Source organism: Fringilla coelebs, assembly GCF_963513975.1.
Source record: "Fringilla coelebs genome assembly, chromosome: 3".
Classification (NCBI taxonomy): domain Eukaryota; kingdom Metazoa; phylum Chordata; class Aves; order Passeriformes; family Fringillidae; genus Fringilla; species Fringilla coelebs.
The window spans coordinates 102352462-102380366 of NC_140030.1; the positions used below are offsets into that span (position 1 = coordinate 102352462).

Consider the following 27905-nt stretch of genomic DNA (forward strand, 5'->3'; position numbering starts at 1 on the left):
AAAAGAGCCAACCACCAAACAAAAAGAGAGGAACAGTACTTCCCTTTCTGATAAAGATATTCAAAGCTTTTCAAACTAAAAGCCACATACTGTTTGAATGCTGATCAAACAGCATTCAACTTTTCTCCAACTACTTTTTTCCCAACAATTACCTTTTATAAACTCACATAGTCTTCCTCAGATAAAATGTTACCAGGTGATTTTTTCTCTTTCTGTTCACAGCAATGTGCCAATATGATCAATACCATTAGGAGTTCCCACATCCCTATTCAGAAGCCTATGATGAAGAGCCAGAGCAAAATTTCAGAGTTTAAATCTTCTACATGAGCTGTAGTTCATCTCTCAATGAACTTCCTTTGGGATTTGTGCTTTCACAATGTCACACTGCATTTTAGTAGAAATGTGTAATTTTCTTGTGCCATACATATGGTTCAGTGCACCTGCAGGCACACCTATGGCTTCACAACTGCCACAATGTTCTATCTCAAAAGCACAAAAGAGTGTATAAGGGCACAGAATGCAAGTTATAACAACATTATTTATTCTCACAGAAATGCCCACTGTTCCTCTTGGGATTTTTTTTAAGTTAATTGCACAAACAGTTAAAACAAGACTTACTCTCTGCTTTGCCCACAAATAAGGGCTTTGACTGACACACACTGGCAAATAAAGAAAAAATTAAGTCTGCCAGGCAAAGCAAGCCTCAACCCTGCCAGCTGCCCCTTAGAATGTAAGTTGGTGCCCCAATGACAGATGGCCATACAGCTCACGTGATACTGCAAGAGCAGCTCCAGTTTTCAGCCCAGCATAATTAAGCCAACCAACTGCAACTCTCCTTTACCTTCATATGCTGCCCTGAAAGATTAAAGCACCACCACAGCCATATCCTGAGCCATTCAGTGATCCCTGTCTTCAACAAGGATCAGCTGGGAGCACAGCAACTCAGAGCAACAACTCCCAGTACACCCATCCAGATTTGGGACAAGATTTGCACTAACACAAGTCCAGAAAGAAAACAGGTATTGTACTAAGAGACACTGTGGGGTTCCCAACTGGAGTACCAACCACAGGAACCCAAGGACATCATGCTCAGTTGTGTGCTTTGCCACAGATGTGGTTCCATGATAAAGATAAAACAATTTAAGTTTTTAATACTGCCAGAAAGAAGGGTGCAGACCTTTTCCCACCAGCTCCCACACACAGTGGGAGTGATTGTACAGGTACACAGTCATTAAAACAAAGGAAGGAAGAAGCAAACCACTGAGAAAATCCCTTTTGGTAGCCATTTGCAATCACACTGCTTAAAATATCAGTGAAACTGTGCCTACAGACTTCCCTGATGACTTTAGGCAAGTTATGCCATTTCCCCAGGCTTTCGTTTCCCATTGCTGATGTCAGAACAATGGTACATCAGAACATCCCAGGTGTGCAATGACAGCTACAGACATGACTGAAGGCCTGCAAGACACATGAGTTCTGCAATACAAATATCAAAATTAGTAAAACAAAGGGGATCCTTTACCAGTAGCTGAAATTACTCTAGGCAATCACATGTAGCAGAATAACAGATATTTCCCCGTGCTTACTGCAACTTCAACACAAGACCTTCAGGCAGAAGGGAAGGATTAAAGTTGAGTGCACTGATTAGTATTCTTTTTACATCACTGAATGCTTGAACAGCTCTTTTCCAAGTAAACTCTGAGCATATACAAGAGTAAGGATTTCTGTGAAAAGATCAGTAAGTCAGGAACCTTCTGGACTAGAAACTGCTCATTAGTCTTACTCCACCCACTGCAGGGCTGTTACTAGAAATACTAAAAGAGGAAACAAAGAACCACTGAATTGGTCCTCTCACTTTAAAAATTAAATATGTACACATGCATACAAATCCACCCTAAAAAGAAATTCTTATTTCATTTAATCTCTTAAGGTCATTAAGTCTACTACAGTGATTGTCTCGAAGAAATTTTATTTAGATGGGGAGATTTTTTGCCAGCTAGGTCTGCAGAATAGGATACTTAAAACTGTCTCCATATATATAGTGAAAAATATCTGACAGAGGGGAGGAAGAGGCAAGGCTTGGGAGGAAATAAATCACTTATCTGTTTTAATAAAAAAAGAACAGGGTGATTTTTGTTTTTAACTGAGAAAAAACTCAACACAAGCAGGATACCACATTCTTAAACCCTGCTCTTCTTTGCCCTTTCTCAAACCATACACTGATTTCAAAACTAATTAAAATTCATTTTCTGTAATGTATTTGGCCATTTCTGTAGTACTTGAAAATTTGGGGGAAAGACAAAATACATCCCAGAAATCTTAAAGAAATCCTAACCAGGCTCAAGCAGTTACCCCAGCCACCATAATGCACACAGCATTTATATTATTGCAAAACAATCTTTCTACCATCAGGACCCTACACGTTACAAGAAATAAATCTTAATGTTTAATACTCAGTATATATACATAATTTTACTGATTACATCTGCAGCAAAACATCATAAAGAGAATAAGAAAAAGAAATTTTTACTATTTAAAACTTGCTCATGATGAAAGTGGTAATTATTTCTACCATGCAAGTGACATAAAGAGCTGAAAACTTCTGCCATTCACAGCCATTACAGCACCACTTCACCAGACTACCTGTTTGCTAATAGTGCTAGCCCAGAGGAATGCTCAGAGCCAATGTTGCTGATAGGGAAGAAATACTGGGATAACAACTAAAGCGTATTTAGTCTGAAAAATCACTGTCCCCAACTCACTAGGATTCAGGTAACGTTCTTGATGCCACACAATTGTGCAACACTTCTAGATCTTACACATACACACAAAAATATACTGGCAGCTTCTGTCACTCTTTGTGATACTGGCTATTGAGTCAACTGAAATTAATGAAAAACTATGCACTCAGTCTGCTGGGATTTACCCAAGAACATGGCAATGAATCCACTCTCAGCACCAACGGATAACAGGTATTGTTGGGCAGCCCTTTGAAAAACAGGAGTTAAAAATCATGCTTTTTCCACATACTACCTACTTTTAACTTCCACTGTATTAATCAGCATATGAGCAACCCACAGCAGAGAGAAAACTCAAAGCTTCAGTTTCTAAAAAAAGTTATCCAGAAAAATAGAGGCTGAAAAATTAATGAATTTTTGAAATGAATTAATGAAAACTGATCTTGAACTGGAACACCCCATACTATTGAGACAGAAACTTTAAAACAAAAATTTGTTTGAAACTAATTTTCTGTTGTCTTTTTTTTTGCCCATGTTCTTACAAATTTATGGATTTCAATGTTAGTATGATCAACACATTTTCCTTTAAACTTACATATTAAAAATTAGGTCGTCTGTAACTGAAAAATCAGAATAATTTCACCTCCTCTTTTCTGGCATTTAAAAACAGTTTTAGAGGAGATGAGGCTGTTAGTAAACATTATTTCCTGTTTAGACTTTTAAAGTTAACAAGCTCAGATGTTCAAGCATTATTTAGACAAAATGGGAGAGCCAACATCACACTGACAAGTACTGTGACAAACTCATCTTCAGAACTGAGCTTCATTAGACAGACACCCACTAAACCTACTGGGATATGCCTTTTTCAGTTACTTAAACCTTTCAAACTAAGGTAAAAATTGACAATGACTAACAACCATACTGATACTGTCAAGTGTATCACCAGATTATTGATCACAAGCTACTGATCAACGAGAAGATACTTGGCAAGATATGAAAGGTTCTCAACTTGTTATCAAAGGCCACTTGAAGTTGCTCAGGTATCACCCATTATCACAATCACACCCATTCTTCTTCTAGTCATCCTGACAGCAACAGTAGCCCAAAGCAGTAATCCTCTCTCCTCCCACTGATGCCTAGCTGGCCAAACAACTCTTGTGTTGAAGGAGGTTCTCTCAACAGCAATCCAAGGCACATACCTTAGAGGCTCAATTATTGTAGAGCTTAGCGGAGACTTCAAAATGGAACCAGAGGAAGCTCCAAATGGATCTTAATACAATAGGGAAATTAGAAATTGAAATTAGATGATTTTTAAGGCCTCTTCCAACCCAAACTAGTGCGTGAGTCCATGAAAAGTGATTCTTCTGTGATGGAAAAACCACTATGCACTCTCATACATGGCAATTGCCCCGGACCTTCGCTCTTCCAAGGTAGCCAAAGACAGAGCTCAGCTACCTCTTGTCCCTACCCACGGTCTCATCTTGGACAGCAGCAGCCAACACAGATCCGAACAGAGCAAATGAAACTTCAGAGTAAACGGGTTTATTTCGAATAACCGCTCTTCAAAGACTGTGGATGAATGTCCAAGAACATTGTCACAGACCTTACGACCTTCACAGAAAGGTGAGGCATCACATCTTGACATGGATTAATGTAACAACCATCTAAGAGCTGTAGTCCTTTGTGAAGACAGCAACAACTGAAGGAAATAGTAAACATTAATTTGAGCAGCCACTATACTCAATTTACATCGATGACCCAACAGCATTTGGGTCACCTGTCTGGCCTCCTGCTTTCCCAATCATCAGGAAAGGCTTATTTAGACAAAGCATTCCATTTTGTCCTCAGCTCTGAGAAACAATGATTAAAATCTGAAGTTTTCCCATGCTTCCGCAGCAAAATGTTATTTCTAAAGGTATGCTGACAAACATAACATTTTAAAGGTATGATAAACTTCCCAACTATTTATTTCTCACAGGACTACAACAAGTCTGCACCAAGACTTTTGTCTCAAATTCCAGTTACAGAAGAAATTTACACATTTCCTCTGACTTTTCCAAATAGAAGAAGCTTGGGAACTGTAAATTTTACCCAATTATCTTCTTGAAAAAACACTTATTGACCAAATAAGAATAAAAAAATAAGGATACTTTATACACACACAGGATCAGTAATGCAGTAATTAAGTAAGGAGATTAATCTGTGTAAGAGGAAATGGAATAGGTTCAAGAGACAGTTCTGAGCTTCTCTTTGGGAGCCTTAAGAATTCACTAAGGCAGCAAGAGAGGCTAGCTGTATCACACTACTGAAAAATATTTTTCCATTAGCATTTAAGTGGTATTTTAGATTTTTAACAATTATTGATGAACAAGACTGGACTGGATTTGCTGTTGCAAAATCAAATTTCAAATAAGAACTAGGCACTAAAAAGAAAATCAATTGTTTTACCTTTCATGTCATTTCAGATCAAATTTAAGTGCCATTTGTAGCAAACGGGAATTTTTCAGTTAGCCAGGATTTCAATGAGAACATTGGCTTTGAATGAGAACATCGAAAATTGTTACTGTAGTGTTAGAATTATTTCAATTACCAAGCATCATCTGAGAGAAATTAAGGTAAAATGTACTTCTTCAAAAACAAGAAAGAAGTATACCAAGATACTGTGAAATAAACAACTTGTTCCATATGTTTATAAATGCACTAATATAGCTTTGTATGTTCTGCTAAAGAAAAACACACCTGGCAATTGTAACATCTGACTGGTTTTCAGGATAGCACCTTTGTAGGATTTATGGTCTCAAAACCACAACAATACAGGAAGTTGGTGAAGTCCTCATCCTGCTGTTCTACAGCCAAACTAGCTGAGACAGAAACTGCATTATTGTTTTAGCCAAGGCTCTTCAACAGGTCTAACAATCCACATGGAGAAGGGAGTGCCTTGCAAGAGCATAATGAAAGAGGGTCAAGCTAACTCAAATTACCTTCCATTTGCCACAGGCTAAGAGCATACACATGAACAATTACTGTGAATCAGACACCCCAGATCAGCTGACATATGGTAACGTGTCATCCTACAATAACCTGTCCAAATACAAAGATAGCTTGAAATGTAGACCTGCTGTGGAACTACAACTCACCCCTATTCAGAAAGCAAGACACTAAACCCTGGAACCTTTGCTTCTGGATGCATAACCTGAAAATAAGCAACAGAAGAGAAGCCACAGATGAGAGCCCTTAAGGTAAACAGGCTGTTTCCAAATACTACAAACTGGGATTACCAAAAGGAAATAGTTACTGTAACATGACCTATTAATGCTAACCAGCCCTTCAGTATAAAACCATACACACAGAACAATGACCATGAGACTGCAAATTCAGCCGTTCTGCTGGTGTGGACAGTGGTTATTTAAAATAAGTATAGGAATTTCAAGTACAGTTGTTGATTTGGCCTTGTTGCCATGTAGCGGCAATTCAAAGTAGGACAAAACCCAAGCTTTTGTTTTCCAATCTCATTCTCAGGAGTGCTCATCTCTCTATGCTGCATGTACCTACCAAGCTCAATGCAGTCAGTCAGCACAGAAAAAGTCAGGAAAAGCTCTACAGGATCTACCAGCACTAGACTGGCACTCACATGGTACAGCTGAATCAGTTTTTTGGAACACAGAACTGGTTGTGCAAGAAGATAAACACTACTATTATTTTGATAGTGGAATACCAGTGATATCCGGTATGTATGGGAAGCATATCTATACAGGCTTCTGTGGAACAACCTACACAGAGTCAAGGTACAGTGCTCCACAGAAACAAACCTAGAAGCCTGAGTGACAAGGTTTCCAGGCAGAGCTCAACTATGCAGCAGTTTGAGCTCCAGAACAAAGCAGTGCCTGAACTCTCACATACAAGACATCAGAGGGACCTGACAAACCTGGCAACGGAATGGAAACTGCAGGTTTCTGTTACAACGAACAGTAGGTTTCATTGTATGTCCCACAGCACAGAGCAGAGCACAGAGCCCCAGCAGCACTGCAACAGCTCCTCTCAAACACACAGCACTGGCAGCAGGCACTGGGGAAGGCTACCATCCCACACCACAGCCAAGCTGATCCAGGGGTGACCTGTGAGGGCAGGGCCAGTCCCACGGATGGGCAATTCCCTTACACACTCACCCAACCCTGCAGTTAGATAGCTCCAACAGCTAAAGCAGCAGGTAACTACTCACAGTGTTTTGGAGGCTTGGTTTCTGTGGTGATATGGTTCAGGGAGGTAAGGGTGCCAAAGCAAGGCAAAGGCTAAGCATGAAGTTAGAAGCAGGAGAACCAGGAAAACCTCCTTCTCTAACAAACAGGCTTTACAATTACTTAGCTCTCTTGGAAAAATGCAAGAAAAAGTGTCTCAGAGGAAAGCACAAAAGATAGTCCCCAAAAGCCTACTGAAAGAACTCCAGGTTTTATAAGTGTTCATTGCCTGTTTAGCCTAGCTTCTACCCACAAATGAATAATAATTTTAAGAACAGGGAATTTCCTGATTTTTATAATCAGGGAAACTGTTATTGAGAGGAATCACAGTAACTACTATTCAAGCTATCTTTTATGAAGGATTCCAGATTCATAGATTTTAATCGCCTCAAGAAAGTTAATTAAACTTTCTAACAGGAAGTTCAAGGAACATAATAGAAGATGCCTCTAGAGCATCTTCTTTACTTAGGAACCCACATCTAGAACTTACTCTTTTCTTCTACAAAAATGTAAAAGTAATAATATACAAAAAAAAGCAGCATTTTGATACTCTGTAAATTCACTGCATGTTTTGATTTGCTTTCTTTCCCTCCCCACTCCTTGGCCCCCATTTCACAAGAACTGAAGGACTCAAACTAAAAGCCTAGATTATATTCAGATACTACAGCTTAGTATCGTGAGCAAGCATCACCACGGTTTGCTCCCCTTCCAATCCAAGTGCTGCATGCAGAAACATCACCCAAGTAAGAAAGAGAAAGAAATACCTAATAATCTGAAACCATGAAAAGATTAAGCAATGACAAATTCAACTGACAAACCTTCCATTTTCTCAATTCCTGTTAGTTCAGTCAGTTCACCTCTGCTTTCTTTCTTATCCATATGTTGTGCAGCTCTGGGTTAATTTTCCTATTGCATCTGTTATAATGTGTAAGACTAAATACCTGTAATCACTAATCAATGCAACCTAGAAACCTTACAGAAGCACACTACCTCCTCTTCCTAGCAGACCAAACAGTTTACGAGCACAGGCTGCAAGAGGAAGTTTAAATGTTGCCACAGGTGATGCACGTTAACAACCCACCTGGTGCATCCTCCTTCCAATTACCCCAGGGACACAGAGGAGAGTGTGGGTCAAAGAGTTGTCCTGGCTGCAGTGGCAGCCCCTGGGATGCCACCTCTGTGTGTGTGTGCTCAGTGTGCTGAGCAAACACACGGCCCAGCAGTGGCTCTGCACAGGCACTGCACATTCAGCACTCGTGAGGCACGCCGGGCTCACTACGCTGCTGAGGGAGCTGCCATGAAAGCAGGCTGCCAGCCTGACCTTCCCAGGCAGCTGCTGGCCCGACAGAGCCTTCCTGTGCTCCAGTGCTCCATTTCTATGCATATACATCAAAGCCTCATATCCAGTGCACAGAATGTTTATTTATGCTCAACAAATGAGATGCTTCATGCCTGCACACCTGCAGTAAAAGCCTGACATACATTGCACAGCTTTGGTCAACTCTGTAGCCATGATTGTCCCAGGAACCACCAGAGCAAGGAGGGGGGCACAGAGCATAACCTTCCCCCAAAGCACAAAGATATAAAATAGGCCCATGGAGGAGGCTTCACTACCTCTTAAACCACTGGGCTCCAAGTTTTTGTAACACAGAAAATAAAAAAAGATTTGGTATTTCTGAGAAACTATAACTAATGTTAATAGTCTTATGATTGACTAAAATATACCAAGACTACAGGCAATGAACACTACTGTGTATGCCAAGAACAAATACACTTGATTTTGATCTCTCCAATTGAAATAGAAAGCTTTAGCATAGGTTTAGGCACTTGTCCTATATGAAGGACAATAAAGGTACATGGATACTCCTTTGTATTCCTAATGCAGAATGAGGCTTTGGGAAACAGAAATTGTACTTGAAGAACCAAGTTTATAGACTCTAAACTTTTATCTGTAAAGTAGACTTTATCTGTAAACTAGACTTGGAAACTTTTCATTGCAAAAGCAAGAATTTTATTTCCACATGTGAATATATCTTTTCCCACCCCATGACTCACTTTCAAGAAATAAGAGAAAAGCCTTAACTGGATTTCTTTCCATGTGGAGCAACTGATGCCTGACTTAACTTCTTGCCCTAAGGGATGACCCTACAAAAACTGAAACCCATTTAGGTGCTTTGATGCAAGTGTGTGCACTTGCTTCAGAATAAGAATAATTTAATTCACTTATTGTAACTGCCCTGCACTCACCAAAGAAGCCTTCAGCACATACTAAAAAAAAAAATCATATATAATCATGCACGTGCTTTCACACATACACTTGAAACAGAGCCAAATAAAGACTCCTTACCTTTCCTAAGATATTTATCTCAACATTACAAAATTCAAACGTTGTGAGCAAGAACTCTACTGGAGTTTAGTTTCTACATGTTTGTTTTACACAGCCTAACCCACTCTTTTTCCCAGTCTGTCAAGCCCTCATGTCCCCTATACAGACAAATGACTAATTCAATTACCTTGTGTGCTGACAGGCCAGCTGGTTGCTGCTTCTTGGCATGGGTAGAAGAGGGTGAGTTATAAATGTCTTTCCCTCATTGTCTTCGTCCTCTGCCCAGCCACAAAACTTAACTTCACACCCCTTTGTCAACTTCGGTTTAAATGAGCTAACAAGTTCAGAAGTTGCAGAGTGACACAGACTATATGGGTGTATGTATCTTGTTTTCACTGGAAAACAGATTGGGGCTAGGAGGGGAAGCAAACTTGCAAGGTAGGTTTATGGCACGCATGTATTAAATTTGCCTCAGCTCCAAAAGTATTGACCCAGCTTAACCCAATCTAAAATGGAGCTGCCACAGTCCCACCACACCCACAGGCGTTCAGTGTTATCCCTTCCCTTGCAGCAGCACTCGTGCCAAAAATCAACCTGGGAAAAAAAAAAAGGCAGTTAGCATTTGGTGCAGGCAGCTCGGAGCCAGCTCCCTGCCTTGTCACATGGACACCGGCAGCACGGAACAGCAGCACCGTGGCAGATGCAGCTGGGTACTTATCAGCACACAGGAGCCGACCTAAGAGCACTTAATTCTGGACATGCAGCTCAGAACCTCATTAGTACTACAGCCATTGATGTGCTGATTTTACACAGGCACATATGCACTAATGGAGTTATTATTTTGAGAAGAACAGAAACAAGAAAAAAATATTCATATGATAGCTTTGAGGTTGGCAATTTCAGTTGCATTCCGGACAAGATCTTTTGGTCTTTTAAAATAAGTGTATAACCTTGTCTTCTTCCGAGCAAAACTAGCCAAACCTATACAATCAAGGAAGAAAAAAACAGCACTATAAGCAAACATGGGAATATTTAATCATAAACATTACCGAGTCCAGATTTCCCTTTGGGTAGACCTTTGTCCTAAAGAAAAGAAAAGGACATATCTATTCTGTATCATTCATGCAGAATTGCAAAACCACTGAATAAACCACTGGTAACCCCACTGGTGACTGGGGAGAGATCAGGAGGGAGAAGGTAGAATAGAAGTGGCATAGTGTAGCCAGAGTAGCTTAGATGGAGGGAGGTGTGAACAGCAGAGCATAAGGCAAAACATCTTGGGAAGTGTATCCTGATGACATCTTATCTTGGCTGAACACCACAGTGAGTCTGGGGGAGAAAACATTTTTATCTGCAATCATTTATGATCTCCCTTCCCCACTAATCAGAACACAGGTACATAGATAGTGTTCATCAATGAGTATTATAGACAGCATGGTTATATATTCATTAGATTTGTTCCTACTACACACATAAAATGAAAATGACTTCAGTATAAAGAAAAGCTTTGTGCGATTTTTAAATTCTTATAAGGAGCCTTTGAGGAAGGATTTTTAGAAAAGTATTTTTTCTCAGTGGTCTATTTATTAACAATAGGCATCATAACTTGATTTTTACCCAGCAGTGAACATGTAACAGCTGTTACTCAGTTGTAAAACACTGTCTACTTACGCAGCATTAAATAATAAATAAAGCTCAAGACCTAGTACATGTTTTACTAAGCAATTTAATGATATGAAACAAGAAGTTCCAAAGATTAACTGTGAGCTGTATTATCAACTCTGTCCCATGATATCTGTGCCTATAAGCACAGAGCTGTAATATGAAGGAGGAAAGAAATTAACAATAACAAAAAAAAAAATTTTGTTCAGTCACAGCTGTACTCACAGTATCCAGTAAGACGTTTTTTAAAAAAATTAAATCTGAATTCAATAGAAACCCTTTCTCAATAACTTATACTGATTCTTTTGTACAGCCTTTTTTAGGATGACCTACATTGCTGGGGAATAAAGGTGAAAAAAGTCAACACTGATTTGCATGGTATAGTCTAACCCCAGCATATTGGCTTTTAATTTAGTAGCATTATTCATCAGCCTTTACTGCAATAGCCCTGCACAAAGCCATCAAAGTCACAGGTAAAACTGAAATTACCTTCCAGATATAGTGCATCAGACCTTCCAAATCCTGAGATAGAAGAAAAACTGCACTAGAGACACCCCCAAATGCAGATGGAACACTAATGACAAATAAACCTTAATGATATTGATACATTTTTGGGCAAGTGAGACCTAGCACAACTGACCTTCAAAAATGCAAGGAAAAAGCTAGCTCCACACGGAACAGTAATTTCCACAAACCATGGAGTTTGATTTTGTTATAATTTCATCATCACTGAGTGGTCAACCATGTGAACCAGAAGAACAATGTGAAAAAAAAAAATTAGGTGAGTCCAGAGTTCCAGAAATGTCAGAATAATACAAATACACTGCAGCCTCACATTCTAATAGAGAAAGTTTCTGCCTGTATCTTTAGCAAATTAGTAACATACGAACAGTGGCAGTCCAAGGTAAAACTGAATAATCACTGCATTGAATCCATAAGCAGATCATTCTGGATGCCTTTTATAAGTTGTATTTTTGTCTGTTTAAAAGGCAAAGTAAGCCATGGGGTTGAAAAAATGCCTATATTCTGCATATGGAATATCGATGATGAAAACCCTCATTGCATGTCTTTGAGAGGAAGTTCTTTTTTTTGTTGTTGCTTTGCTTTATTTTCTGTGTTGTTGTTTTTCTTTTAAATGTCAGTATACCAGAGAAGTAATTTTAATCATATAATTACTGAAGATTTTCGAAGGTTTACACAAGACCCATAATTGGGCATAAGACATCACATCCTCTGGTTATATACACAGCAATCTGGTCTGGGTAACATTCTTTGCTCTGACCAATGTGTGCGAGGGGGGGCGGGGGAAGGAAGGGGAGGGAGAGGAATGGAGAATTAAAAATACTTCCTCAGATTAAATTTTCTTTACTTCATTTACTTAAAATGTTCTGATTGCATAAAATGCACTAAAATATTTATCGCGACGCATCTCCGTAGTTAAAACACCTTGTTCTCAATGCGATATCCTAGATATTCAAACAAAAGACATTCAGCTGACAATGAAGCCTTCTTTTTCTTTTTTTTTTAATTTTAAAAAGGCATTTGTACACCTAAGACCGCACCACGGATCAGTCTTCTTTATCATGCCGGAGTTGTGACAGGTAATGCATAAAAAATTAAAATCCAATCCACCAGATAAGACATGCAAAATGTCTCCTCCAATCCCACCCCCATCTCGCCTTCAAAAAAAAAAAAAAAAAAAAAAAAGAAAAAAAAAGCCCAGCCACCACCAGCCCTGCACATTCGGAGCAAAGGCACAGTGGCACCCCCAGAGCCACCACTGGGGCGACAGCGACAGGCCTGAGGGGCCGCCACCCCCGAGCCCCCCCCGCACCCCGCTCCGGGCTCGATGAGGGGCGAATCCCACCTCGCCGCTTCCTCATGCCCTCACACAATGGTGCTTTCCCCCACTAGCTCCCAATTGTCAACATTTTCACGCTAGGCCCCGGCCGGGCAGGGCTGGGGTGCGGACAGCCCGAGCCCCCGCTCCGCTCCGGGGCCGCGGGGGCGGCGTGGCCGGGGGGATCAATGGCCGATGGGCCGCGGCCCCCCCGCCGGAGCTGGAGCCGGAGCCCGAACTGCGCAGCAGGCGCGGCGCAGCGGGCCCGGCCCCGCGGAGCCTCGGCCAGACCCGGGGCCGCCGCCCCCGGACACCATTTCGGGGAAGGTGCCGCCGCGAGTGGCCCGACACCATCGCCTCCCCCCGCCCCGCAGCCCCCCGGGCGCTCTCCCCCCGCGGCCCTCGGGGGCAAGGCCCGCCGCTCCCCGCGGAGAGGCACCGGTGTTCCCCGGGGGCGAGGGCGGCTCGCCCGCTCGCGGTCCCCGGGGACGGGGCGGGGGCTCGGGGGGGTGTCCTGTCCCGAGGGGCCGCGGGCGATCGGTTCCCCCCTCCCCGGCCGGGGAAGGGGCCGAGCCCCCGCCTCCCCCCGAGCCGGGGCAGAGCCCGAGCCAAACAAAGCGCGGCCTGAGCGGGAGCCAAGGGTGAAGCAGCCTGGGCTTTTCCTGCCGGTCCCCGCGCAGGGCGGGCCCCGAGCCCGGCTTACCCCGATCCCCGGCGGCGGCGGCGGCGGCGTTGTTCCTCTCCTGCTGCTGCTGCTGCACCGGGCGCGGCCTGGACACTCGCCTGGGTCTCCTGTTGGCGGCTCGGACCGAGTTCATTTGCCGGCTCGTGTGGGCGGCGGGAGGGGAGGGGGGGAATCCTCCGGCAACCGGTGCCTCGGCGGGGACGGGGGCGCTCGGAGGGAGCCCCGGGGCGGCCGCCTCGCAGGCGCGGGCAGCAGGGAAGGGCGGGGGGGAAATCTCCGGGCGCGGGTCCCGCCGCCGCTGCCGGCTCGCTCGAAGGCAATGGAGCCGCCGACTCTCTCAGCGCTGCTGTGGGGGACGATGGCGCCGCGCCCCCCCCCCCCGTCCCGGCCCCCGGCGATCCCGCGGTCCTGCCCGGCTCAGGCCCGTCGCTGCTCCGTGGCAGGAGGAGCCATTGACACCGCCAGGGACGCGCTCGCGAGCGGGCGGCCGTTGGGCGGCCGTGCTCCGCCAATCGGCGCGCCCCACACAAACGGCCGGCGCCGGCGCGGCCAATCGGCGCTGCCGTACTATCGGTGCGCGGGTTGGGGAGGGGCGGGCGGGCGGCACGGCGCGGGGTGGGGCGGCGCGGTGCCTATAAAAGGCCGGGGCCGCGCGTGTGGGGCGGCAATGGCGGCGCTCGGGCCCGGCCGTGATCGTGGCGGCGGCGCCCGTGAGGAAGCGGCGCGGGAGTCGGGCCCGCCGGCAGCACACGGGCAGCGGAGGGGTCCGGCGGGCTCCGCTCAGGCCGTGTGTGGTGAAGGAGAGAGGGCGGGCGTCTGGCGACGGTGCCTTGTTGTGGTGCCGTGCGCCTTGGTAACCCTGCCTGGGGTGGGATTAGCCGTGCTGTGGGTGCCGGCTCGTTTCGGCTTCCTGGCTGCTTGTTAACCATTTTTCCCCCTCTGGATTCGTGTATATTTCTCGGCCGGCGTGCCCACTCGTGTTTGTGCTGCCTTTTGCTAATACAACGATAACGCTCTTTAGTTTAGGCTTTAGACAAGTGAACGAGGCTTTTCTTTCTTCATTATATTTCTTGTGTTGGTGCTCAGCTGATGGCCTCAGAGCAGAGAAAAGTAGTAAACAAAGCTAGCTGTGGTCTTTTTCCTTTTCAGGAGTCACTTAATAAAATGGATGGCATAACCCAAGCAGTAAGGAAGAGATCATCTCTTTGTGGGGTTGCTCAGGAACCTGCTTCTAATGTTGTGAAGGTGGGTTTGTGTGGAGTCCTGCTTAAACTGAGCTCTGGGAGCTTCTGGAACCAGGGCCCTCGTCTATGCCTGAAAAGCAAGAGTGTTATCTGGTATAAAATGTAAATAAATGATGGCAATTAAAAACACATTAGGTAGGAGCTTGTTTCAAGCTGACAAATGAAGGTATAATATAGCTAAAGGAAATGGCAGCTTTTAAAAAGAAAAAAGCTTTAAAAACACTTATACTTGTGATTCTAAAGGAAATGACAGTGAAATTCTAATTCCAAATTTGCATTAGACCACATATAAATGTATGGGAAATCTCAGTAGTTGTTAAGGAGCACTTTTTAGACTTAACATTTTGTTGCCCTAAAGAATGACTGGAGAAACAGTGGAGGATGTTTTTCCATGTCAGAAAGAAATAATTCTTGCCAACTTCCCTGATATTAAGGGAAGAGATAATGAAGTTAAGCTCCTGTGAGAAGAACTTTGTAGGGAAAAAGAGTATAAACATCAGTCTGTTTGGGGCCAGTTTCTGTCATAGTGATCGCTAGGCTACTGTGCTGAACATTCGGTAGAACTACATAATTGCATGTAAATATCATTAAAGTATTTTTATTTTTGGTAGTAGCGTTGTGAAACTCTGCTTTAACTCTTGAATGGGAAGATTAATCATACCCAGGTATGGTGCTGAATTTACTGTGTCATGGTTAAGGGTTTTTCCCCCTCACTGGAAACTTCTAATCTTTAACCTGGAGTGTTTTGACTGTTTGAATCCATTTCTGTTCTAGTTGTGTTCTCTTCAGCAAGCACATGAATTCTTAGTGTCACAAGATTACCTGAAATTGCTCAATGTAGGTATACTCTGAATTTTTAGTACTCTGAATCTTTGAAAGTTTGTTCAAGGATGGATGACAAGCTGATTTTCACAGAGAGCCTTCAAGAATCGAAAGGTTCTGATACTAGAATAAAACTTTATTTCGTTGAAGCAAACTCTAAACTTCCTGAACAAGTCTTGCACTAGTTTGAAACTGAATGGTCTCTTGGCCTACAAAAACGCTTTCTGTAATTAGCTCCTTAAGGTCCAAGGCGTACTCTCACTGACAACCAAAATACATCGAGGACAATCTATAGAAGTTACGCAGAAGTTTGGGATAAATGCCCTGAGTTGACACAATGAAAACCTCATGCTGAATTATACAGACTTGATTCAGTCACTCAACAAATTACTGGTGCAGAAAAAGGGATTCCTGTAAGTATTCAGTGTTTGCTTACAAGGCATGGAGTAAAGAAATACTTGCAGTGCTCTTGTCTGACATGCTTGGCTGTACGTTAGAAGGCCAAACAATAGAAAGCCTGAAAACTCATCAAAACATTAATGACTAAATCTCTGTATCTCTTCTCGTAGCTGTTAAATGTATCCTGTCTGGGACTTGGTCATAATTTCAGGTTTGTTTGTCAGTCTTTAAAATCTTCTACTTAGCCATCCCGTGTCTCCCTTGCTGCTGTAAAGCCTCTGAGAAGGAAAACACCATTCTGTGATGGAAATGGCAGTGAAAGCCCAAATTAATAATTTGGGCTTCATTGTGTTGACCACTGTAGAGGTGCTTTAAGCCATCCTGTATGATGTGCTAATAAGCCATTCCGGAATGTGGGTGTGATTTATACTGGCAAGATAATTTTGCCTTTGTCAAGACAGCTTTTTCTTTATTTAAATTGGGACGAGAGGGAATGGGAAGTGGAGCTAAACTGTACAGTGATCTTTTTGCATAATTGTCAACAATAGAAATGCTTGCTGGGCTGGTTATGTTGGCCACAAATCACCTTTTGGTGACCCTTGAACAGCCTCACATTATGAACAGAAAGGTGTAAGACCTGGGTGAAGAGTTTGTTTGGAGCATTTATAGCATAAGCAATTTGGACAGAGTTGTCAAGTGCTAGCTCATCATATTCAGACCATCTTCTAAGCTGCACTGAACTTCAAATGAGTGTGTATTTAAATGTTAATGATAACTGGTTCTCTGTTTCTTGAAGAGTTGGCTGCTGCTTTGAAGAGATCACCTTCCTTCCTGCATGAAGGAAGAGATGCCACAGAGTGCTTAGTGATAACAGTAACTTGTTAATTATGTGTTAACATAGAATAGTTAGAGATGAGGCAGCTTCACAGAGAGACCTCGTGCAAGTTGTCATGAAGGGGATTCCTATTTGTGAGGGTGATGTGCAGAGACAGAAGAGCTACTTTGAGTTGGCTGACTTTCACTAAAGTGAAGAAAGTTAAAACAACTTAAATATTAAGATAGTGGATCAGTGTTTCTTTTCTAGAATCTGAGTGTTGCTGTGAGATTAGAGGTGATGGGGTCATAGAATGAGCAGGATTGGGAAATTACTATGGGACAGTGCAAAGTGGTAAGTCAACAAGGCTGATAGAAGCCAGGGTGAGCTGCAGGAATCACCACTATTTTATTCTATTTAATATATATGTCTACTAGCAACCTGAAAAGCCTAGCTTCAGAGCCTATTAGAAATGCTTAGAGTGTGGGACAGATTCACTTAACTTGTCATGACCCATCCTTACCCTGAAGATGTGGGTATTGCTTTAACAGTTGATCAAAACAAATCTAGGATAACAGATGTCAGTGAATCTGTGATCTGTGAATTACTTCTAAGGGATTCATAAAATGTAAGGACAGCCTGCAACTTTTGTATGATGGCCTAAAGCTCTACTTCAAAATTATTCAGAAACAAAAATTGAAAAAAAAACCCCAAACAATCCAACCAAGACCCCACACACACTGAATTGATGGCTTTTAATTAACAAATGCACAGTATTCCCTCTAGCTTTTGCTTCCTAACATTTGTGAGAGAACAAGAAATATTTTGAGAATATGGTTATAGTTAATTATACAAAGCCTGTCACAGAGCCTTTACCTACAGCTTGTGGATTTGAACAAGAAATACAAGGAGTAATTTTTTTTGTACTTTTAATCGATTAAAGTGGTTTTGCAAAGGAACCACGTCTCTCCCTCTGTATGGATGAAAGTGAAGCAGAAAGGGCTGAAATGACTTGTCCAAGAGCATTAACGGGGCTGTGAACAGAACCCATGGTACAGGAGTCCTTAGCTAAGGCTTTCTCCACGGTGTCATGTTACTGCTTTCAGAAGGGTAAAAATTTTGTCTATTATTTTGAACCATCTCATGTGCGGCTAATACGTCCCTGGACTAAAAATACTGCATTGAAGATTTGGGACTGACCCAGTGTGACTTTCTGACTTGCAGCTCTTTAAACTTAGGGAGATGTTTCTCCTGAGACTGGGAGATTTGGGCCTTTCAGAAATAGCTAAGGATACCTAGAACTGGTTGAACATGCTTGCTGTGCAGCTCAAAAACTCCAATGTCATTTTGTTGCAATGTCTCTGACCCTCAGTTCCTCTTAATTGTGTTTTACAACCCATCTCTTGCATCTAGAATCTTCCCACTCTTGCAGAAAAATACTGTTAAATCTCTCCTCCTTTTACCTGGAATCCATGTCTCCTGAAATCCAGCTTGATGTTAGCTGACCTTCCTGGGTTGCCTTCTGGGTGAATGTCTGTGGCTGGGATGTTTTCTGTTGCTATACCAACCTGGTTTCTGCACTAAAAATAAAGACCTCAGGGTGGGGAATGTGTGTTTCCTATAAGCTCACATGACTGTTGCAACATGTTTATCTAACGTGTTAATTCTAATTCTGCCCTAACAAAAGCTCTCTGGAAGCATGAGTGGTACTTCAGTTCTCATTAATTTTTTTTTAATAAAAGTAACTTCTAAAAAAAGTCCTGGAGGGATAATATCTGAGTTTTAAAGCATTATTAGCTGTCTTGGTAGAAATTTCATAGCTAGATAAATATCTACACAGCTGCCTTCTGGATTTTTTGGGAGTATGTTCAGGGAGGGAGAGGGAGTGGGAGTATGGAGCTGTTTCAAGTATCCATACTATATTTTCAGCCCATTTTTCCTGACAGTACCCAATGAAATCCCCAGACTTTGTCCTCTGGATTGTACTGAGTTTAGCTGTTTCAGATAGTCTGAACTTATACAAGGCTCAGTTTTTAAAATTAATTAAAATATATTGGGGACAAGTCACATAATTTTATGGGTGATGAGGTATTATTTTGATTTGGTGGTTCTCATTCACTCAAGGTTTGCTTCTCACTGTTCCTTTTCAGATGTGTGTACAGAGATCAAATATGGGCTTCACTCAGTGTTTATTCCTTGGTGCCTACTTTTGTTTTGCACATTGCATCAGCAGAACGTCCATATGATGAGTTCTGTCTTTGGAGCTGGGGTTTTCTGCCCCCCAAATAAGGCTGGTGGGGGTGTTATTTATATTGCCTTGGAGAGGATACAGCCTGAAGAGATCTTTCAACAATGAATTGAGTCAGGTCCCAAATGAGAAGTGTTTACAAGAAGTACATCCAATACTCCCAACTGGAAAAATCAATCGTTTAATACCAGGAGGCTGGAGTTATATGAGGGCCTGGCTCCAGATTTAGACCTAGCAAAGGAAAAGAATGACTTCTTTATGAAGTTTTTTGCTAGTTTAGGGGGTGGTTCTTCCCTAAAAATATCTCAGTGGGATTCTGAGCTCCTCATTTTTATAAAGTCCTTAAGTTCCCTGAAGCTGGTCTATCACAGGCCTAGAGGGACAGGAGCAGTTGGGGATACTTTGCTTCACCTTTGTTATGAACCGCTAAATACAAAATGAGTGTGAGGAATCCCAGTCTTCATCTTCAATGTGTCAAATAGTTGGCAGCATTGGACAGCATCCAGAGGTGGGGTGCTTAAATGGGATTTGGTATCTCCATAGAGAAAGGGGTCAGCGGTGAGAAGTGATGCTGCTTTCAGTCCTGAAGGCAGGAAGACAAAAGTGGTCTCACCATCAGCACATGAATACAACTGCCTTCACTTCAAATCTGGAGAGCAGGTGGGTGTGGGTTTTATTGGTACTGACAGTTTTAACCCCAACAGCAACTGTTAACTGGTGGGAACAAGTTCTTCATGGTAAAAAGAGAGAGATTACAGTTTCTCACTTTGCTGCCTGGTAGACAGATGCCATTTTAAATGTCCTGCTCCAAAGCTGTATCCTTTTCTACCATTAGAGTTCTGTCAGTATAGAAAGATTGGACCTGCCCAGGAAAAAAAAAGGTGTACCATATTGTGTACATATGTCTTTCAAGCTTGCTCCTCTAGTTGGAGCAGGTAGAAAAGGTGAAATTAGGTCCTTTTTTCTCCATCTTGCTGCCTCAGGTGGACTTCTTGGTTGTGCCCTATCTGATAAGTGGGGGTGGTAAGGTCTAATTTTTCTTATGACCAAGAGATATTTCATCACAAAGCTTCTTTGGATGGCCTGAAGAGTGTTTTGCAGTTGGGGTCTAAATTGCTGTTGCCCTTAAGAAGCAATCCTGCTTTTCACAGTCACATTTTTGCTGCCCTTACCCTGTACCCTGTTCTGTCAACCAGCATTTCTGCAGCAGCATAGTTAGCAGGTCAAGGAGGTAAAATGACTGCAACTAATCCAGCTGAAGGCACAGCTGTCTTACAGACATGTGCAGTGGTAGTGCAGAAAAGCGGTGGGAAAAAAAAAGGATGGCCCTTCCATGAAGGAAGCTTGCAAACAGCTTGGTTCACCGTGATCCTGGAAGCATGCCTTTAGTATTTCCCTGGGCCTGTGAAAGTCATTCCTAATTAGATCTGTTTTATTGGAATGCTCTCAGCCATGGCTGTGCTGCTGTAGGAGCTGCCTGGGCTGCTGCTGGAGCCCCACGTTCTGCTCTGGGGTTGAGCTGTGCATCCAGGCAGGTGGCAGCACGTACTTCAGGGATGACCAACTCGGGAGCACGCAGCGAACAGAGACTTGGAGCTACGCAACGACTTCAAGCGGTTAATTCCTCTCTGTTGCCACGTGGTGGTGATGTTTGTTGTTGCCTTCAAAGAGCTTTGGACTTCTGCTGCTGAGGGCACTGACAGATAAGTTGGCAAGAAATGTCTTACAGGCCAGTACCTATAGGTGACTTTCTCCAGTCCTGCGTGGTCTGTGCAGTTATCCACATGGTGGTGATATATTTGCTTCTGTTTATCCTCCATTTTCCATGTGCACATTCCTACACCTCAGCAGGGTCAGCTAATCAACAACAGGAGGCGTTTTCCTAGGAATAACTGACAAAATATAACAGATTTCAAGGGTAGCATGCTGCAGGTATCCCCTTGTGATTCTACTCAGTTATCTTCTTAGGTTATTCCAGATCTAGAAGGTTTTCCTATCACATCAAAGGCTTGGCTGTGATCATTTTGATTTGCCAATGACCCTGTTTCCGTGGTGAATCCCTAATGTGTCAGGTTCTTATCATTATCTTATTTTATGCTGATAAGCAGACACAGAGGGTAGATCATCCATTCACAAGAATGTGTTTATAAATGAGATCAATGGCACTGTAAAATCCTCTCCACCAACTCTTGGTGATGAGCTTGAATGTGATCTAGGCCTTAACAAAATTTATATAGTATATGTAAATGCACATTAACTGTCAGGGCAGTTTACAGAACAACTGATTTAAATATGTTAAATAAAATCTGGTTTTCCTGCACTTGGCTGTGTCCAGTACTACAAACTCAGATTTACTGAGTCACTGAGTTCCTGAGTCTTAAATCTTGTTGCTTAAGTTTTTTATGGTTTTTACACAGCAAATCAGAAAAGAAAAATGGGAAATCGAGATTATTGTATTTTTTCAAGTCTCAGCTGAGAAGAAAACTTGAGTAATGTCTAATGTCTTATTCTAGAGGATTTTCCTTTTAGGAACTGGATAAAGGGAAGTGATGTCTCTATGCTGTTTTATGGAAACAGATTGCTGACTGTCATTCTAAGTTCATGTTCAACATCACTAGAGAAGCTGTTACTTGAAAGTTTTTAAATATTTAACCTTTATTGTTTGTTTTGTAACCTTCATTTCTTAATAGCTGATCCTTGTCTTTGTTTTTTATCAAACTTTGTTTTTATTACTGTGTGTGATTAAATGGATGACTTTGTCTTGTAAGCTGCTTGGCAAAACCAGGCATATTTTGATGCAAGTTGTGTTTTTTCAGATTTACATCTGTGTAGATGGCATTTCTTCTGTGAACCACTTTGGGTATGGAGTAATTAATAGTTGTTCACCACAAAAAATGCAGTCAGGCATTTTACTTTTTTTTTTTTTTTTTTAGGGAGGCAGAAACCAACTGAGAAGAAGGAAAAGCATCAAATCTAATTTTCTTTCTCTATGCTTTGTTCCAACGTGACATTATGTGCAGTAGCCAGTGTTGGGCAGTACTGGGCTGTGGCTGCTCAGTGCTGGAATTTTGCATAGCTCTGAACACCTTTGGTTGGAAAGGGGAGGTCCAGCTCTCACAATCCCAGAATTTCCACAGCCTGTGTGAGCATCATGAGAGGTGACTGGTTCTGTTGCACCACACTCTGTTGGGCTGTGTGTGTACAGGGTTTCCAAACTCAGCCTATGAGGTGTGGAAAAAGAAGGTGGCAGTCCAATCTATGAGTCAATTTTTGGAGGTGTGGAAGAGCAGTCAGTGAAGGAACATAAAAAGGTGAAGATTGGGGAATGGAATGTTTGGCGTTGGTTTTAATTAGAAACATCCTGTTCATCACTCATATGTGAGATAAAAAGGGAAGAATATCCATTACTACAGTACACTGACAGAGGAAATATCTGTATTATAGTGAGCAATTCTAATTGAGCTGCCAAGTATAATTGAATTGAAATACAGACCCTATTCCAACAGTATTTCCCTTATTGTAGTGTGTGAGTGAGAGTCAACTGGCATTGTATTTATTCCTAATCTTTCTGCAACTGATGACTTTTGTGTAAAATCCAAAGTACTTCAGTACTGACTCAGTATTAAACTTAGCAATTACCTCTGCCAGCTAAAAGATGAATAAAGCTCAGAAAACAAACCTTTCTTTCATAAACCCAAGGCTTCTTGTAGCTGTCCCCTCACAAAGGTACAAAGATGGCACTGGTACCGTGACCTAGAAGAGTGACTGTGTAAATCAGGGCAGGAAGCTGATACTTGCAAAGCTCAGAGCTGAAGGTTCTTTTGGTTTTGGGGGGAGCTTTGTTCTTGCCGAGGAGGAACCAACCACTGAACTGCTCTGCTCACGCTCTCCTAGGCGTGGTGCTGTGACTCAAGAGAGGGGTATGTGCTGCCCATGACTGCAGCTAATCACCTGAGGTGACCTCTCCCTTCCAGCACTGCAAACCAGCTGCGCTGAGACTGTTACTCCAAGTGGTACTGGAAATTAGATTAAAATCTGCTGCTCCTGGATTTGGGTAATTAGCTGGCAGTACCTTTAAAATACTTTTTTAGAGCATTTGGACAGTGGAGTGAAACATGCATCATTTTCAAGGCTTAAAGCTTACTAAATTAAGTGAAACAATCTAAGATCCTTCCACATCTCAAAGGGAAAAGTTTAAAAAGTCTAAATTCAGGGTGTTCTACATTATAAAACTTAACAAATATCAATATAAATGGATACAAGTAGTCCTTCCACCCTTCAGTTGATACAAAAGACTTTCCTGACTTTCTATGAATGTCTCTATGTAGACTGAAGCTTCCTCTGAGCCAATTTTTTTCACTTCTGATTGAAAAGCATGTGAAGAGCTGTTGTAAAGTAAATACTTCAAATTACTATAAAGCTGTGACATACCTAAAAATAGTGGTAGCAAAAAGAAAACTCTTAATTTCTAAAATTTTTCTAAAATACACAGACATTTTTGACATTATTCTGTTCAGGTCATCAAATTGTTACAAGCTATTGAACTACAATGAAAGACATAAATTTAAAAAGAATGAAAAGTGCAGGAAGTTTGAATGATGCATTACCATAAATTTACTCATCTTTTATAAAATGCCTTCTTGAGGTGCTGACATTTTCAGTACATTAATTGTTCATAATGAATACTCTTGCATAAAACATTCAAAGGTAATTTTCTGAGGCCAAAGAATGACTAAAAAGTTATTCACTAGAGAGCAATCAATAATCTGTATCCAAAAGAACGCTGGTGGAATGTGAAATAAACTGATGTAACAGGTAGAGGAGTTTGCATATATAATAGAATTTGCCCTTTTTACAGGTTTGATACCCTAAAGAAGCCATAGAGTTGGTGGGGACTGGTGCAGAGGCAAAATCGTTATGTTCTAATCGTGTTTCATTGAAGGCAAGGAAATAAAAACAGCTTTGGGCAAAGTATCCATATCTCTTGTGGCAGAGATCCAGGAGGTAGCCACCTTTGCTGCAGGTAATGTATGATTGCTTTTGTGCTGTATACTTCAGGATGGATAATACCAATCAGTGAAAATATGTTTAAAGGATATACTGAAGTATCAGGGAAATTAATTAATTGATCTATCAGGCTTCTTCCAGGCAATAGATTTTAAACAACTTGTCAAATATTTCTTGGCTGTTATACCCTTGCATAAGAGCTTTCCCTGGTTCATAAAGAAAATTAATGTGAAATCAATAATGGTATTTAAAAATTCACCAAACACTTCCCATCCAGTGCAAGTCTCACTTTCAGAGTGCCACTAATGCAACAGGCAGAGTGGGAAAACCACACAGACTTGACCTTAGTGGTTAAAAGAGAAGCCAGTGCAGATGGAAAGTGCAGTGAAGAGATGCTTTCAGAAGCAGCCAGGAGGAGCTGCCTGCTTCCCCACAAGAACAAACCTCTAAACAGAGCCACTTGTGAGCAGCAGCTTGCAAGTCTTGTTTGAAGATGCAGTTGAGATGCTACTCTGACTTCCTGCTAGAAGGTACAAACTGGCCTGAACAGCAAACAAAAAAAAAAAAAACCAAAAAAGAAATATCACATAAGGGTGAAAACCACAACAGAAGAACTGTAAAGTAAGTTTCCTGTAGCATCATACAAACCTATGAGCTGCCCAATTTCAGACAAAGAGGGAACATTTGCTACTTCAGGTTGCTTTGTTCCACTCTTGCATAAAACCTGGGATCATTTTGGAAATGGGAAGAAACAATCCATAAATTAGATTTGTGTTTTGGTTTATAATTTTTAATAAAAGCACAACAAAGAGGAGTAAGACAGTACATGGTAGTTTTGTGGCTGTATTTGTATTTAGGCTGTTTTTCTAGCGAAGGAGGAACATTGTAGTTACCATTTATGTAAATTAATACAATTGTAATTACCCACTGTTGCCACATTTGATCTATGAAAATAAATAGGATTTGTCAGTATCCCCTCTTCTTCCCCTTCCTCCCCTAAGTGATCCAGAACTGTTTTCCAGCCTCTTGCATGGAGTTTTTCAGCAAGGGCAGAAGGTGAAGTGCAAGCCTGGGGAGTTTGGGGGTGGTGGTGGTCTCTCCTGGCAGGCTGATGTACTGAGCTGCTGCATCCAGAGTTTGCTCAGTTTTGTCATCTCCAGGCGCCCATGCCCACGGTCTCTTGGTGATATTCACAAAAATCTAAAACTATACTGCTTTATTACTCGTGGTGGTATCTAGTTTTTGGGGTTCACATGTCTCATACCTCCCCAGGCTTTTTTATCTGATGGAGTTAAACATTTGCTTTTCTTTTTAGGTTAGAATTCAGATTCAGATGGAAGCACTTGACTCCCAAAGCTGCGTCCTCAACCAGCAGCTCGGAGATGCACGATAGAACTGGCAGAATTGCACTGCTCTAAGCACTTTTGGAGACATATGCTGCTTTTCCCACTCCTGGAAGCAGTCCCACAGATGTCTCACGATTATTCACTTGACTCATGGCTGCAGCGTTGACTTTTTGGTGGTTTGGATTCCCAGATTCCTACACCGCGCGTTTCACAGAAGCGCAAACTCCGGCCGCAAACAGAGGGGATGCGTTTAACGAGGGGATGCGTTTAACCAAAACCCAACGCTTCGAACGCAGACCTGGAGCGCTGTTTGGTGGAAACGAGACCTCCCCGAGGAGGAAGAGCCGCCGAGCGCCCGGCGCGGTGCCGGTGTCGCTCCGTGGGGACATTGCCGCGGCGCCGGGCACCAGGTGGCGCTGGCCGCGGCTCCGGCCGCCTTGGTTTTGGGAAGGGAGCGTGGCGCTCGCAGGGCTGGACAGACAGCAACATCGCTGCTTTCTGGGGCCGGGGCGAATTTCTAGAGCGAAATCGCTCCGGGGAGTCTGGGTGTTGTTTTCTTGGCGGGGGTTGCTGGAGCGGGGCACGGCCTGGGTGCCATTGCTGAGCGGCTCTGCTGCCGGGTTCGTGTGCTCCGTGAGAAACGTGGGAGCTCTGAGCCCGTGCCTCGCTCTGTGCTGCTTTACTATCTAGTGTATCAACAGAATAATGGCTTTTTACCTCCCCCCCGTGTGCTCCTGCTGTTAAATGAGTTATTATTACATGCTGCGCCATGAACAAATGGTAGACAACCTGAGAAAAGAAACTTACTTACTTTACAACCTGACAAAAACTTTAATTTGCTTTAAAAATTCTTTTAAATGTTGCTAGAAAGGAGTTATTGTTACACAGCTTCAACAATAGATTATTCTAAATCTATTCCAAAACCCATAAAAAAAATGGAATCTCAGATTTTACTTGCACTATCAATCTGCACTGAGTTATCACAAGTGTAAAAGAATAGGAAGGTTGCTATCTGGTCTAGTTAGTTGAAACAAAACAAGAAGATGAGTTGTAGCACAAGTAAGGGTTCTTTTGTCATCTGATTTTCCAGAAAGCATTTTTAATTTTACAGTAAAATCTTGAAAACAAATTTCTTCAGAATGATGCCTCTCTGCTTCATAGGATTTTCAAATACAATTCCCATTCTCAGTTAGCTTGGTGGTAGGAGCCATCTATTTGCTCCAGATGCAAAGCAAAATTTGCTTTAATTTTGCGTTAAAAATTCCATTAAGTTGGTTTTTTGGGTTTTTAGGTTTGGTTTGGTTTGGGTTTTTTGGGGTTTTTTGGTTGTTTTGTTTTGTTTTTTTTTTTTTTTATTTTTTTATTTTTAACAGAAAAGAAAAACAAATTCTGTCCATAACAGTCCTTTACAGAGTTTGGAATAGTACATACACCCTGCAAATGGAGATTTAAAGATTCATTGGATACTAGAGATGGTACCAAAATGATAAACATTTCTCAGTGCTTTCTCTAAGTTTTCCACAATGCTTCTTGAACATTTGAATCAACTGACTCTAAGTCGGTTCAGTTTTCAGGCAAGGAAAGTTGTTTTCTTTTTTCCTGGCTGGTAGTGTTTTTACAAGAAGTGAGGACAAGATCAGGCAGATGGAAGGGGAAAAAAAGTGTGAAGGAATTGTAAGATCAAAATCTTTAAAACTGCATTATTGGTTTGGAAAAATGAAGACATTAGTTGTGTAGCTTCTGAGTCTAAATTACAGAATGTTTTGAAACTGCCATTTTAGTTTTTAAAATTGCTGCATTTGTTCAGAGACTGCTGAGAATGAAGAGTATTGATAAGCTCTACTAAGCATTTTCATATGGAATCTATTTTCAGCCACATACCAGAAAATGTCTTTGTTATTTTTTTGAATGAGACCCTAATCTCGGAATGACTTTTCATTTATCAGAGCCTTTTAAGTCTGCTATTGTGTTTCCAGTCAGATCCTTTCCACTCACTTCTTTTTTCCTGTGTCAACCTCTTACAAACTTGCCATAGGGCAAAGTTCACAGTTATTTTCCACAGGCACAAGGATTTCCCCTCTCAGGGGTGCACTTGGGCTTTATGCAGTGGAAGCCAAGCACAAATTAATGCCAGCTCTAATAGTTTGTGATAAAGTTTCTTGTGGTATATCATACTTAATAGCAAACCCTACAATTTGTGATTTAACTTGTTAGCAATTCCAAGGCTTTTGTTTCTTATGCTGTTCAGTCAGATGAAATGGCTTAGTGGTTTTTTGCATCACCAGCATTGGCATTTGTGTCTGTTGGTGTTCTTATTTAGCGTTGTGTCGGTTCCCACTTCAGCTATAATTTAGTAATGTTCAAATACCACTTTCTAGAAAAAAAAAAAGTTCTGGCATCTGCAGTTGAGAAGTTGGAAAACGTGAGTGTTGAATGCAAAAAAAATCCCCAAAGAAATATAATTGACTCCTCTTAAAATTTCATTATTTTTCTAGTTTGGGGTTTTTTGGGGGGGGGGAAGGGGGAGAGGAGAGGTGGA

The 27905-nt window shown here is 42.0% G+C and overlaps 1 protein-coding gene across 2 annotated transcripts in view; it reads right to left on the reverse strand.

Annotated features, from left to right (window-relative positions):
- Positions 1 to 13924, reverse strand: part of FBXO11 (F-box protein 11) — a 68774-nt gene extending 54850 nt beyond the window's left edge. For both annotated transcript variants that reach the window (XM_084203231.1, XM_084203230.1), the window contains exon 1: positions 13505 to 13924. In XM_084203231.1, coding sequence (XP_084059357.1) covers positions 13505 to 13619 — 115 coding nt within the window. In that variant the 5' untranslated portion in view covers positions 13620 to 13924. The remainder of the gene's footprint in view (positions 1 to 13504) is intronic.
- Between the last annotated feature and the right edge of the window lie 13981 nt (positions 13925 to 27905).